General features: G+C 34.7%; 1 protein-coding gene across 1 annotated transcript in view; it reads right to left on the bottom strand.

The window, feature by feature from the left end:
• Positions 1–15,639, bottom strand: part of VPS13A (vacuolar protein sorting 13 homolog A) — a 252,942-nt gene that overhangs the window by 141,195 nt on the left and 96,108 nt on the right. The window contains exons 24-26 of the mRNA XM_053907998.1: positions 12,057–12,138; positions 10,984–11,138; positions 10,448–10,604 (exon numbers count right to left, since the gene is read on the bottom strand). Coding sequence (XP_053763973.1) covers positions 10,448–10,604; positions 10,984–11,138; positions 12,057–12,138 — 394 coding nt within the window. The remainder of the gene's footprint in view (positions 1–10,447; positions 10,605–10,983; positions 11,139–12,056; positions 12,139–15,639) is intronic.

Raw genomic sequence — 15,639 nt, 5'->3', positions numbered from 1 at the left:
TAGCTAAGTGACAGCTTTGCCTGGGAGTAAGTTCCTAGAGATGATGACCTTAAATCCTTGATATGTATATAAGCATATCTTCTGCCTTTCTTAATTCCATAGATAGATCTTGGGATCTATCAGATTCTAGGACTGATTCTTAGAACATTAGATTCTAGGACAGCCAAAGTACCAAAATACTTACTTTTATACACATGTAAGCAGAAAATATTTTTTTAGAAGTGAGTTCTATACCTGTTCTGGGGCTTGAACTCACAACCCTGAGATCAAAAGTCACATGCTTGGGGTGCCTGACAGCCTCAGCTGGTTAAGCATCCAACTTCGGCTCAGATCATGATCTCAGATCATGATCATGCGTTTGTGAGGTTGAGTCTTGCATTGGGCTCTGCACCATCAGTGTGGAGGATTCTCTCTCTCTCTCTGCTCTTCCCCCCACTTGTGCACACACACTCTCTCAAAATAAACTTAAAAAGACACATGCTCTACCAACCGAGCCAGCCAGATGCCCCAGATTTATATGGTCTCAAAAATAAATGTAAAGCTCTACTACTTTTAATTACAAAAATTTTAAGCCAACTTGTACTAATAATCAGTTTGGACATCAACGGTCTAAATACATCAATTAAAAGATGCAGGTTACCACAGTGGACCAAACAAACAAGACCCAGCTATATACTGTCCATAAGAAATAACACTGTAAATAAAAGACACATACAGATTTAAAGTAAATGGATGAGGAAACCATAGCATGTAAATACTGATAAAAAGAAAAAAGGGATAGCTATGTTAATTTTCAGACAGAGCAGACTCCAAAGCAAGAAAAGTTATCAGGGAAAATGAAAGTTATTATATAATGATAAAGGGGCCAATTCTCCACGAATACATAACAATCCTTAAGCTGTATGCATCTTAACAACAAAGCATCAAAATATGTGAGGCAAAACACTGATAATACTGAAAGGAGAAACAGATGAACCCACTATCACAGTTAAGACTTCAACATTCCCCTATCAGAAATGGACAGATCCAGCAGACAAAAAAATCAGTAGGGACCTAGTTGAAATCAGTAGTAGTGCTATCAATCAACTGGACACAACGGATATCTACAGATTACTTCCTCCATTACTGGCAGAATACACCTTCTTAAGCTCCCACGGACTGATCAGCAACATAGACAACATTCTGGGCCATAAAACACACCTTCCTAAATTCAAAAGATAGATAAAATAAAAACCACACAGTGTCTGCACTCACACCACAATGGAATTCAATTACAAATCAAATAATATATTTGGGGAATTCCAAAATATTTGGAGAATCAGCAACACTTCTCGTAACACATGAGTAAAAGAAGAAATCTCAAATTGAAAACATTAGAAACTGGGTATGAAAACACACCTCATCAAAATTTGGGACTAATACTAAAAGCACTGCTTACAGGGAAATGTAACATTGAATGCATATGTTAGAAGATATAAAATCAATAACCTAAGCTTCCACCTTAGGAAAGTAGAAAAAGAAGATCAATTGATGTAAGCAAAAGGAAAGAAATAAAAATTAGATCAAAATCAATGAAACTGAAAATAAAAAAGCTTTAGAAAAATTGAAGAAACCATAAAAGATTCTTTGAAAAGATCAATAAAGTGTATAAGCCTCTAGCCAGGCTAACTAAGAAACAAAGAGGACACAGATTACTAGTATCAGAAGTAAAAGAGGAGAAATTAAGGTATCATGAACTTAAAAGGATAATTAAAAAATACTATACACAACTCTGCCCACAAAAGTAGTAACTTAATGAAATGTACCAATTCCTTGAAAAATATAACCTGCCAAACTCACACAAGAATCAACAACCTGAATAGGTTCATATCTATTAAAGAAATCAAGTCAATAATGAATAACCTAAAAAAGAAACCATCATGCCTAGAAGGGTTCACTGGTGAATTCTAATAAACATTTGAGGGAAAAATTGTAACAATTCTTTAAAATCCCTTTCAGAGGATACAAACAGAAAGAAAGCTTGCTAACTCATTCTATGAAATCAGAATTACCCTAATACCAAAACCTTACAACAAAGGCATTAGAAAAAAGAAGAAAAAAAAAGAAAGAAAGAAAGAAAAGAAGGAAAACTACAGACTAGTAACTCTCTTTAAAATGTATACAAAACTGGAGAGTGTTATGCTGAGTGAAATAAGTCATACAGAGAAGGACAGATTCCATATGTTTTCACTCCTATGTGGATCCTGAGAAACTTAACATAAGACCATGGGGGAGGGGAAGGAAAAAAAAATGGTTAGAGAGGGAGGGAGCCAAAACAGAAGACTCCTAAAAACTGAGAACTGAGGGTTTATGGGGGGTGGGAGGGAAGGTGGGTGAGTGATGGGTATTAAGGAGGGCACCTGTTGGGATGAGCACTGTTGGGGTGTTGTATGGAAACCAAATTGACAATAAATTTCATATTAAAAAAAATGAATATAAAAATCTTCAGGGGCGCCTGGGTGGCGCAGTCGGTTAAGCGTCCGACTTCAGCCAGGTCACGATCTCGCGGTCCGTGAGTTCGAGCCCCGCGTCAGGCTCTGGGCTGATGGCTCGGAGCCTGGAGCCTGTTTCCGATTCTGTGTCTCCCTCTCTCTCTGACCCTCCCCCGTTCATGCTCTGTCTCTCTCTGTCCCAAAAATAAAAAACGTTGAAAAAAAAAATTAAAAAAAAAAAAAAAAAAAAATCTTCAACAAAGTACAGTATTAGCAAGTTGAATCCAACAAAGTGTAAAAAAACAATATGCACCATGACCAAGTAAAGTTTATCCCAAACTTCAAGGCTAGCTCAACACTGGAAAATCAACTGATGTAATCACATCAACAGACTTCACAAGAAAAATTACATGATCATATAAACAGATGCAGAAAAAGCGTATGACCATATCCAATAAACATTCATAATAAAAACCCTCAGTAAACTAGAAATAAGGAACTTCCTAACTTAAGAATATCTTCTAAAAACCTACAGCTAACTCCATGCTTAATTGTGAGAAACTCAAGGTTTTCACACTAAGGAACAAGGTAAGAGGTCCTTCCCTTTTTACTCATGTCAACATCATACTGTTAAGTGTCAGAAAATGCAGTAAAAGAAGAAATAAAAGGTATTTTCTTTTATTTCTGGGAAGGAAGGCATAAAATTGTCTTTGTTCACAAATGACATGCTCATCTATGTAAAAGTTTTGGAAGAATCAACATCAAAAAAACCCTCCTGGAACTAATAAGCCATTAGAGCAAAGTTGTAGGACACAAGGTTAATATACAAGTCAAAAGCTTTCCTATGTACCAAAACTGGATAACTAGAATTTGACATTAAAAACATAACACCAAAAACAAACAGTACCATTTACATTAGTCTTTTCAACAAATGTTGATCGAACAAATGGACATCAACAGGAAAAGAAAATCTAGACATAGAGATTATACCCTTCACAAAAATCAACTCAAAAAGGACCACAAATCTAAATGTAAAATGAAGAACTATAAAACTTCAAGAAGGGAGCATAGGAGAATATTTAGATACCCTTCATTTTGGCAATGACTTTTTATTTTTTTTTATTTTTATTTTTTTTTTTAACGTTTATTTATTTTTGAGACAGAGAGAGACAAAGCATGAACGGGGGAGGGGCAGAGAGAGAGGGAGACACAGAATCGGAAGCAGGCTCCAGGCTCTGGGCCATCAGCCCAGAGCCCGCCACGGGGCTCGAACCCACGGACCGTGAGATCATGACCTGAGCCGAAGTCGGACGCTCAACCGACTGAGCCACCCAGGTGCCCCAGCAATGACTTTTTAGATACAACATCCAAGGCATGATGCATGGGGGAAAAAAAAATACCTCATAAAGGACTTCATTAAAATATTCTGTTCTGCTAAGGACAATGTCAGTAAAATGAAAAAAACTAGCCATAGATGAGGAGAAAACATTTGCAAAAGATACATATGATAAGGGACTGTTATCCAAAATATGTAAGTAACTCTTAAAATTAATCAAGAAAAAACAAACACCATTAAAACAATAGACCACAGGGGCGCCTGGGTGGCTCGGTCGGTTAAGCGTCTGACTTCGACTCAGGTCATGATCTCACGGTCCGTGGGTTCGAGCCCCGTGGCGGGCTCTGTGCCGACCGCTCAGAGCCTGGAGCCTGTTTCAGATTCTGTGTCTCCCTCTCTCTGTGACCCTCCCCCGTTCATGCTCTGTCTCTCTCTGTCTCAAAAATAAACGTTAAAAAAAAAATTTTTTTTTAAATAAAAAAAAAAAAAAAAAAAAAAACAACAATAGACCAAAGACCTTAAGAGAGACCTCACCAAAGAAGACACGCAGAAGCAAAATCAACATAGGAAAAGATGCTTTACACATGTCTTTAAGGAACTGCAAAACAAAAACAAATACAGGCGCCTGGTTGGCTCAGTCAAACATCTGACTTCCACTTTGGTTCAGGCCATGATCTCATGGTTTGTGGGGTTTGAGCCCTGCACTGGGCTGTGCTGACAACTCAGAGCCTGGAGCCTGCTTCGGATTCTGTGTCTCCCTTGCTCTTTGCCCCTCCCCCACTTGTGCTCGCTCTCTCTCTCTCTCTCTCTCTCTCAAAATTAAAATGTAAAAAAAAATTTTTTTAAACAAACAAAAAAACCGCTGAGCTGCCCATTTCATACCTTACTGGAATGCTCAAAATCAAAGAGAGTAACACCAGGTGAAGATATGAAGCAACAGGAACTCTCATTCTTTGCAGATGAGAATGCTAAATGGTATAAGTCACTTTGGAAGAGAGCTGTATTGTTTCTCACAAAACATACTCTTAAACCATATGACCCAACAATTGTGTTCCGTGGTATTTATCTAGAGCAGTTGAAAACTTATGCCCACACAAAAATCTTCATACAGATGTTTATTGCACCTTTATTCAGAACTCTAAAAACTTATGTGTTAACCAAGATGTCCTTTATTAAGTGAATGGAAAAATAAACTGTGGTACATCATACAATGGAACATTATTCAGCAGTGAAAAGAAGTGAGCTATCAAGTAATGAAAGGTTATGAAAATAGTAACTTAAATACATATTACTAACTGAAAAAAAAGTCAGTCTGAAAAGCAAAATCTAGTATGATCCCAGGGATGTGACATTTGGGGAAAAGGATAAAATACGGAAACAGTTAAAAGCTTGGTGGTTGCCAGGAGAAGGGGGAGGACAGAAAAGGATGAATAGGTGGAACACAGAGGATTTTTAGAGTAGTGGAACCGCGTATGATAATATAATGCTTGATACATGTCATTATATATGTGTCCAAAACCCTCAGAATGCACAGCACCAAGTTGAACCCTGGTATAAACTATGGACTTTGTACTACATCAATGTAAGTTCATCAACTGCAACAAATTCCTCTGGTGGGGGATGTTTATAATGGGAGAGGTTTAGCATGTGAAAAGTACCTGAGGAAATCCATATACCATCTGCTGACTGTACTGTGATTCAAAAACTGCTCTAAAAATAGTCTATTAAAATTTACTGTAATTTCTACTCATATGATGTTCTTCTGCTATAAAGAAGTTTTATAAAATTAAAATTAACCTAAATTTTTTTTAATTGAAACAAAAATTTTTTTTAGAGAGAGAGAGAGAGAGAGAGAGTGTGTGTGTGTGAGCGAGGGAGAGGGGCAGCGGGAGACAGAGAATCTTAAGCAGGCTCCATGATCAGCATAGAGCCCAATGTGGGGCTCAATCCCACGATCCTGGGATCATGATCTGAGCCAAAATCAAGAGTTGGACACTCAACTGACTGAGCCACCCCGGCACCCCAATCATTTCTCTTTCATAAACGGGGTATAATTCACATAGAACAACGCATTAGTCTCAGGTATAAAATATAATGATTCAATATCTGTAATTCTAGTTAACATCTGTCCTCATACGTAATTACAATTTTTTTCTTGTAATGAGGACTTTCAAGATTATCTTAGCAGCTCTCAAATAGGCAATTAGGTATTGTTAACTATAGCCACTATGCTATACTTTGCATCCTACTGATTTTCTAACTACAAGTTTACATCTTTTGGACCCCCTTCACCCATGCCAACTACCACGCCACGCCACCCCCACCTCTGACAACCACTAATCTGTTCTATGTACCTATCAACTTGGATTGTTTGTAAAGATTCCACATATAAGTGAGATCAGATGGTATTTGTCTTTCTCGGACTTATTTCACTTAGCATAAGGCCCTCAAGGTCCATCCATGTTGTCACAAATGGCAAGATTTCATTCCTTTTTATAGCTGAATAGAATTTCATTGTGTATCTGTGTATGTATGTAAATAGGATATCTTCTTTATGCACTCATTCATTGATTGAACTTAGGCTGTTTCCATATCTTGGCTATTGTACATAGGGCTGCAGTGAGCATCGGGTACCTTTCTCTTTTTGAGTTAGTGTTTTCATTTTCTTTGGGTAAATACTCAGAAGTGGAATTGCGAGATCATATGATACTCTATTTTAGATTTTTTGAGGAATGTACATGTGATCTTCCATAATGTCTGCACTAATTGGTAGTGCACAAGGATTTACTTTTCTCCACATCCTTGCCAACACTTGTTATTTCTTGGGGTTTTTTTGATGGCAGCCATACTGACAGGTGTGACGTCATATCTCACTGTGGTTTTAAGTGGCATTTCCCTGACAATCAGCAATATTCAGTATCTTTTCATGTACCTGTTAACCATCTGTATGTCTTCTTTGAGAAAAATGTTATTTAGATCCTCTGTCCATTTTTTAAACTGAATTGGGTTTTGGTTATTGAGTTGCAAGAATTCTTTATATATTTTGGGTATTAACCACTGATCAGATATGTGATTAGCATGTATCTTCTCCCATCCAGTCAGCTGCTTTTTCAATTTGTTGGTGGATTCCTTGGCTGTGGAGAAGCTTTTTGGCTTAATGTATTCCTACTTGTTTATTGTTGCCTTTGCTTTTGGAGTCAGATCCAAAAAAATCAACACAAGACTAATGTAAAGGCACTTACTGCCTACATTTTCTTCTAGGAGTTTTATGGTTTCAGGTTTTTTATTCAAGTCTTCAACTATCTTCAGTTAATTTTTGTGTATGGTATAAGATAGCAGTTTCATTCTTTTGCATGTGGCTGTCCAGTTGTCATAGCACCATTTATTGAAGAAACTATCCTTTCTTCATTTTATGTTCTTGACTCCTCTGTCATAAAGTAATGGACCATATGTTAATGGGTCTGTTTCTAGGTGCTTTTTGGTTCCATTGATTGATGAGTCTGCTTTTATGTTGGTACCATAAAGTTTTGTTTTGCGTCAGTACCACAGATAGCTTTGTAATATATTTTGAAATCAAGGAACATCATGCCTCCAGTTTTGTTCTTCTTTCTCAAGAATGCTTTGGGTATTTGGGGTGTTTTCTGGTGGCTGACAAATTTAGAATTCTTTTTTCTATTTCTGTGAAAATGACACTGGAGTTTTGATAGGGATTGTATTGAATCTGTAGATTGCTTTGAATAGTATGAACACTTTAATTGTATTAATAATTCTAAGCCATAAGGATGGACTATCTTTCCATTCATTTGTTTTAATTTCTTTCATCACTGTCTTACAGTTTTCAGTATACACATCTGTCACCTTCTTAAAGTTATTCTTATGTGTTTCATTCTTTTTGATGGAATTGCAAATGGGATTGTTTTATTTTTTCATTTGAGTAAATTTTCTTTTCAGAAAGTCATCATTCATTCCAGTTTGTTAACAAATGGGACTGTCTTCCTAACTTCTTTTTCTCATAGTATATAGAAACCCAACAGAATTTTGTGTTTTTCTATCCTACAACATCACTGAATTTATTGATTAGTTGTAGCCGTTTTTTTGGTGGAACCTTTAAGGTTTTCTAGATGTGATACCATGTCATCTGTAAACAGTTACAGTTTTACTACTTGGGTCAAAAAAGAATTACTGCAGATATTAACATTTTTTACTGGGTCAATAAATCCAAATAAAAATTTTAAAAAATACCTTAAGACCAATGAGAACATAAAATACAACATACTAAAGTTTATGAAATGCAGCCAAAGTGTTTCTAAGAGGGCAGAGCACAGCAATACAGAGCACAGCAAAAACCTTTAGCAACAAGAAAATATTCAAATAAACAATCTAACTTTACACCTCAAGGAACCAGATGAAGAACAAATGAAACCCCAAATTAGAAGGAAATAAAAGAGCAGAAATAAAGAAAATAGAGACTTAAAAAAACAACTGAAAAGATCAATAAAACTAAGTGCTGGTTTCTTAAAGAGATAACCATATTCACAAACCTTTAGACTCAACAAAAAAAAAAAAAAAAAAAAAAAAAAAGAGAGAGGGCTCAAATAAAATCAGAGATGAAAAAGGAGACATGACAAATAAATGATAACCAAAGAAATACAAAGGATCATAAGAGACTACTAAGAAAAACCCTAACACTAACAATTGGACATCTGAAAAGAAATAAACTCAGAGACTTAATAAAACTTCCTATACTTAATAATGAAGAAATAGAAAATACTAAGACCAATTACTTGTAAAAACAAAAAAAAACAAAAAACGGAATCATTAATCAATAACCTCTGAACAGGGTTGCCTGGTGGCTCTGTCAGTGAAGCATCCAATTCTTGATTTCAGCTCAGATCACGATCTCACAGTTCACGGGATCAAGCCCTGCATTCGGCTCTGTGCTGACAGTGTGGAGCCTGCTTGGGATTCTTTCTCTCCCCCCTCTCTGCCCTTCCCCCACATGCACACATGCTCTCTCTCAAAATAAATAAACAAACATTAAAAAACAAAAAAAACCTCCAAACAAACCAGACAGCTTAACACATGAATATTACCAAACATTAAACAAAGTATTAATACTAATCTTTCTGAAGAAACACGTCAAAAGAAATAGGAGGAAACACTTCCAAACTCCTTTTACAAGTCCAGCATTGCCCTGGCAACAAATCCAGACAAATTTACCACAAGAAAATATTATTACAGGCCAATATTTTAGATCAACATAGATGCAAAGATCCTCAACAAAGTATAAGCAAAACAAATTCAACAATACATTAAAAGGATCTTACACAATAATCAAGTAGGATTTATTCCAAGGATGGTTCAAAATCCAGAAATCCGTCAATGTGATATACCACATTAACAAAATGAAGGAGAAAAATCATATGATCTCAATGAATGAATAAAAGCATTTGACAAAATTTATATAAAAACTTTCAACAAAGTGAGTATAGAGAGAACATACCTCAACATAATAAGGACCACATATAATAAGCCCACAGCTAATATATTTAATGATGGAAAGCTGAAAGCTTTTACTCTAAAATCAGGAACAAGACAAGGATGTCCACTCTAATCACCTTTATTCAATATGGTACTAGAAGTCCTAGCCAGAGCAATTACACAAGAAAAAGAAATAAAAGGCACTCACAATGGAAATAAATCATTTTCCTTAATCATTCCATCAACCATTGAGAATTATCTTACAAAAATAAACCTAAAAATGTAAAGGAAGAAATATATATAACACCCTCTCTTAAATGCCTAAGACAATAAATGGAAATATCCAATGTATTATATAATTTATCCATTATGATTCTGGAAATAAAATGTTTATGTTAGACAAAATAATGCTATGTCCTGCTGCCCAAGGATGTCCATGCTATGTTTCCCTAAAACCTGAGAATACATTACCTTATACAGCAATAAAGACTCTGCAAAGGTGATTAAGGTAAAGAGAACATTATCCTGGACTGAAGCTATAAACACAACATGAGAAGGATCTACCACCCTGTTCTGGTTCTGAGATATAGGGAACTATGTGCGTGTACTAGAGAGGCCCACAGGAGGTTGAGGCTAGCCCTCACCTAATAGGCAGAAGGAAACATATTTAAACCACATAGAAACAAATTTTGCCAACAACCAAATGAGCAAGGAAATGTATCCTCCCCTAGAGCCTCCAAAAAGGAACTCCTATTGGCACCCTGATTTTTACCTGTTGAGACTTATGTCAGACTTCTGATTAACAGAATTTTAAGATAATAAAATTCTGTTGTTGTAAGACACTAAGTCTGTGGTAAACTGTTACATTACCAACAAGAAATTAATTCAGCATTGTAGTAGGTAGATTAGGTAGATTTAAAATTAAACCAGGACTATTTTATTTTCCTTAATGAAAAAAAATTATCTTCATTTTCTCTTTGATCTACCTCTCTAGATTCCCAAGTACAAGATAAAAACTGAAGACCAACTCATAACATAGAATTTCTTGGAGAATATTTTAACAAACATACTGATTTAAAGCCTAGAGAATTTAAAACTCTCCAGTAGGGAGTCAAACAATAAAGTTAATTTATTTATTTTAAAAAAATGAGACACTTACCAAAGTATTCTGGGCATTTTAAGCAGAACTCTTTCAAAAAGGCATTTGCTTTCAAATCAAATGTTCTAAGCTCAACATCTGTGCCCAGTCCTAAAACATCAATTTCTACCACGGGTAGTTCACAATCTCCAACAAGGTGATAAAACTGAATCAAAACCTGGAGAAGAAAGAAAAAAGGGAACTACCACCACCTAAAACAAAAAACTGTTTATGTCGATGGTGATTATATATGAATATGTAAGGTATATACATGATATATAGTTAAAATTCAGGGGAGATTTTACATACACATATACAAACATACTTATGCTATATAAATAATTATCTTTAATAAATGTACACTGATAACCATAATATCTAACCTAAACCCCTAACTTTTGATTAGGAAAATTATCTTCAAAAAAAGTGAAGGAAAAGTCACATAGCATCATCTGGATTCAGCTTACGTAGGATGAAAACAGAATGCATATTAGTAATATGTGAATAGCAGAAATGACGAACTTAAATAAGCCATGTTAATTTTACCATGTACATACCTCTGGCACTTCAAATCTTATTTTATACTGAATCATATTTTTTGTATAATCTGGCTTTTGAAACTTTTTCTGTTGACCACTTTTAACTCCAGTGGGAGACTGAGGAGGCTCTTCCAAGGGACTACACAGTGCATCAAAAAATTCTTCCTCTGAATCTAAACATTACAGAACACTAAGTCAATAATCAAAATGATTGATTTAGCAACATTTTTATAATTTTTTGAAATAAATATGAATGCCAGGCCCTGAGATTTGGATGAAGAAACTGAAATCAATCACTATTGAATTCATGTGTGTGTGTGTGTGTGTGTGTGTGTGTGTGTACACATATATATGATAAAAAATTTCTAGAATTTGCCATTAAAAACAACTCCAAAACTAGTAAAACTATTAAAAGAAGATTTAAAGAAAACTAAAACCACCTGAAGTATGTCCCGAACAACCCAAGACTGAATTTAGGGCAGAATATCTCAAAAATAGCTCCTCCCTGCCCCATTTACCACAAAGAAAAACATTCTTTTAGAAAACCAAGGATTAAAACGGCAACTTCAGTTACTTACCATTTAGCAACTTTTAAAGCCTTAAAAACCGAGAAATACATTTGCTTTTCTTTCCAATGTGGCCAAGAAAAAGCAGATATCTGTTATCAAAATATTTACCAGTTTTCATATGTGAATGTAGTAGGTATTAAGTCTTGATTTTTTTGTTTAGTAACAAAAAAGGAAAATATAAAACTAAAATTTTACTATAACAAAACTCTCTAAATAATTAAGTAATATCATAAATTAGATATCAACAGCTTCACTAGGGCTCCTAGCTCAAAGGAAGATAAAAAGATTAACTTACTAGTAGACTTTGAGATTACAAGTTTAAATTTTACATACCAAAAAACCCCATGGCAAAAGCAACTTTAAGGAACACCCAAGTTCTAGTGTTTAAAAGAATTTTAGTGAAATTTCCAAAAAATACATAAATATCTGCTATTGTTTGAAATTTTTAATATGGTCTCAAATGAAAATTATATTCCTAACACATTTTAATAAGAAAAACTTCCTAAAGCAGTTGTATTTTACCATCTTCGACACATGGAAGTTCCAGGAGAGGAAGCACTTTCTGTGAAATCTGTGATGTTCCCAAAGAAGTCGACCTTTGAATCTGGAAGAAAAGTAATTCACTGTTAATTAGCACAAAGATTTTTATTCAAAGTCCTAAGACAATTTTTACCTAAAGAAATAAATAAATCTCCCTTCGAATTAATTAAGAAAAAAACCTAGTCTGAACTAGAAAAGTAAATAATAAAATTTGGTTTAAAGATGTGGTTTTACAATTTCAAGGCTAAATATAAAGGGTCGAACTATTACATTAATTTTCTTGTTGACAGGCTTTGAGTAGAAAAAGATCTTAGATACAATGTTAATTCAACCTATCACTAAATAAATACATCTCAGAACATCCATGGGAAAAAAACCGTTCTTCATATCTTAAACCTACAGAGAAACTTGCAGTTTTAAATTTTTGAAAGATCATTAAATTGGCTTTTTTACTGCTATGAAAATACAGCACACAAAAACATATAATACAGTTTAATAAAATAACAATAAAAGACATCCCTGAATCTTCTACCCAGGCCAAAAAATTAAGCGGTACTACAGAAATATCTTTTGTGATCCTCCTTGATTATGTTCCCTACAACTGATCATGATTTCACTTTTAGTTACTTGTTTTCAACCTTCTATGAAAGATTCTCTAAATATAACACTGTTTGTCAACTTCTTTCTAAACTGTACGGAAAGGAAATAATATCACATATGTTCTTGTGACATTCTTCAATAAAACAATCTTTAAATTTTATCCATATTGGTAGTTCATTCATTCTCACTGCTATACTATATTACACTGATAAATGACTACTTAATTGTCCACTACACTGTTGATATATATGTGTACTGTTTATAGATATTTTGCTTTTACTCACAGTGCCACCATGAGCCTCCTTGAACATGCCTCCAGATACTCACGTGTAAGATTTTCCACGGTGTATATATCAAAGAGTAGAACTGCATATATTCACTTTACTAAGTGTTACCAATCTGTTTTCACAAGTAGTTGTGACACATGAAACTAACATCAGCAGGTTAGATCTGGTATGGCTCCGTGGCCTCACAAATTCTTAGTGTTTTCAAACATTTAAAATTTTGGCAATCGGGGCGCCTAGGTGGCTCGGTAGGTTAAGTGTCCGACTTCGGCTCAGGTCATGATCTCATGGCCCGCGAGTTTGAGCCCCGCGTCGGCTCTGGGTCGACAGCTCAGAGCCTGGAGCCTGCTTCTGATTCTATGTCTCCCTCTCTCTCTGACCCTCCCCCATTCATGCTCTGTCTCTCTCTGTCTCAAAAATAAATAAACATTAAAAAAAATTTTTTTTTAATAAAATAAAACTTTGGCAATCTTCCTGGAAATTTCACCATAGTTTTAATTAGAATTTCAAAAACGAGTTATAGTTATATATCATATCACAGGTTCATGAACTGGTTTGTTCTTCTCTGAATCCTATTCATTTGGGGAAAACATTTTTATTGAAACATATCCTACTCCCTAGGAGTACATAACTAAGTACTATATAAGGTTAAGGTTTCATAAAGAAAACACATCCATGCACCCAAAATTCCCATCCAGGAATAAAACATTACAATCATGCAGAAACTTCCATCATGCTCCTCACAATAATTAGGCATGAATCACTACCCCCAAAAGCAACAACTATGCAGTCCTAATTTCAATTCTGAATGTTCTGAAATTTTTTACATCTATATTAGTGATCAAATGGCTTTGTTTTGCATTTTCCTGATGAGTAATAAAATTAACCACGTTTAATTTTTCACGTTTCTTCTCATTTTTTATGGGCTGTTCGTCTCCCTATATATTTTAGATGAAGTATTCTGTACATTATATGTGTTACAAATATTTTTCTCAATTCCATGGCTTACCTTTTTCATTTTTAACAGCTGTCTTTCAAAAAGTAGAACATTTTAATTTTCATCAATTTATTTTTCTTATTTGCACTTTTTATCCCAAGATATCTTCACCTACCACAAACACTTAAAAGACTTTCTCTTATATGTTAAACAAACTCTATACCTTTGGGCATTTACATTTATGTCAATGTTCCATTTCACATTAAATCCCATATACATTATTTTCTTTCCCACTTGGAAATCTAGTTATTTCAAAACCATTTATTGAAATGTCTACCATATTTCCCCCTACTTATTTATTAGGTTGGCATCTTTGTATGAAATCAAACATATATTAACTGTGGATTATATTGTGGATTTATGTCCAAACATTATTCTCCTTCATTGATCTGTATGTCTATTCTCATATGAAAATGGCACTTTGTTTAATAAAGTAGCTATAAAATAATCCTTGAAATCAACCATTAAAAAAACCTCAACATTATTCTGATCCAAAAATTGTTTGGCTAAAATTATGGAAGCAGCCCTGTGGTATGTATATGCAGTGCAATATTATTTAACCATAAAAAAAGAATGAAATCTTGCCATTTGTAGCAACATGACTAGATCTAGAGAGTATAGTGCTAAGTGAAATAAGCCAGAAAAAGACAGATACCAAATGATTTCACTCACATGTGGAATTTAAGAAACAAATGTACAAAGGAAAAACAAGACAAACCAAACAGCAGACTCTTACCTACAGAGAACAAACAGATGGTTAAAGCGGGGGGAATGGGGATGGGGGAAATAGGTGAAGGAGGTTAAGAGTACACATATCTTGATGAGCACTAGTGTTGAATCACTGAATTTTACACCAGAACAAATATAATGCTGTATGTTAACTATACTGGAGTTAAAATCAAAAATAATAGTAAATAAAATTGTTTTGGCTAATATGTGCCCTTTACATTCCACATATACTTTATAATTAGCTTGTTAATTTCTGGAAGAGATATCTGGTATTCTGATCGAGGATATGAGAAATCTCTAAGTTTGGAGAAAACTGCCATCTTAACAAGGTCAGGCCTCCAATCCTTGACTATGCCTATCATTCTACTGTTTAGGCTTTAATTTTTTTTTTTTTTCAGAAATGTTTTGCAGTTTTAGGTTTACAGGTCTTGTACTTCTTTTGTTAAATTTTTCTGTGGGGCACCTAGGTGGCTCAGTCGGTTCAGTGTCCAACTCTTTTTTTCCCCCAAAGTTTATTTATTTATTATGAAAAAAGAGCACACGCAAGCAGGGAAGGAGCAAAGAGAGAGAGGGGGAGAGAGTAAATCCCAAGCAGGCTCTACACTGTTAGCATGGAGCCCCATGTGGGGCTCAATCTCAACCATGAGATCATGACCTGAGCACAAATCAAGAGTTAAATGCTTAAGTGACCGAGCCACCCAGGCACCCCTGGTGTCCGACATTTGATGTATAATTAATAAATAACTCAAATAAACTCTCAAAATAAACTTAAAAGTTTTTTTAAGAATTTAGCCTTTTTAATGTTATGAATGGAATAATTTTCATTTCATTTTTAGAAATGACTATTTACATTGATAATGTATCTTGCAAACTTATTAACCTTGCTTACTATTACTAATGGTAGTTTTCTACATTCCTTAGGACTTTCTGCATGACTCATCACTTCATCTGCAAA

This window comes from Panthera pardus, unplaced genomic scaffold (genome assembly GCF_024362965.1).
Source record: "Panthera pardus isolate Hobbes unplaced genomic scaffold, ASM2436296v1 HiC_scaffold_20, whole genome shotgun sequence".
NCBI classification, from domain to species: domain Eukaryota; kingdom Metazoa; phylum Chordata; class Mammalia; order Carnivora; family Felidae; genus Panthera; species Panthera pardus.
Note: the sequence above shows the minus strand (reverse complement) of the source record. Positions and strands in the feature narration are given on the sequence as shown.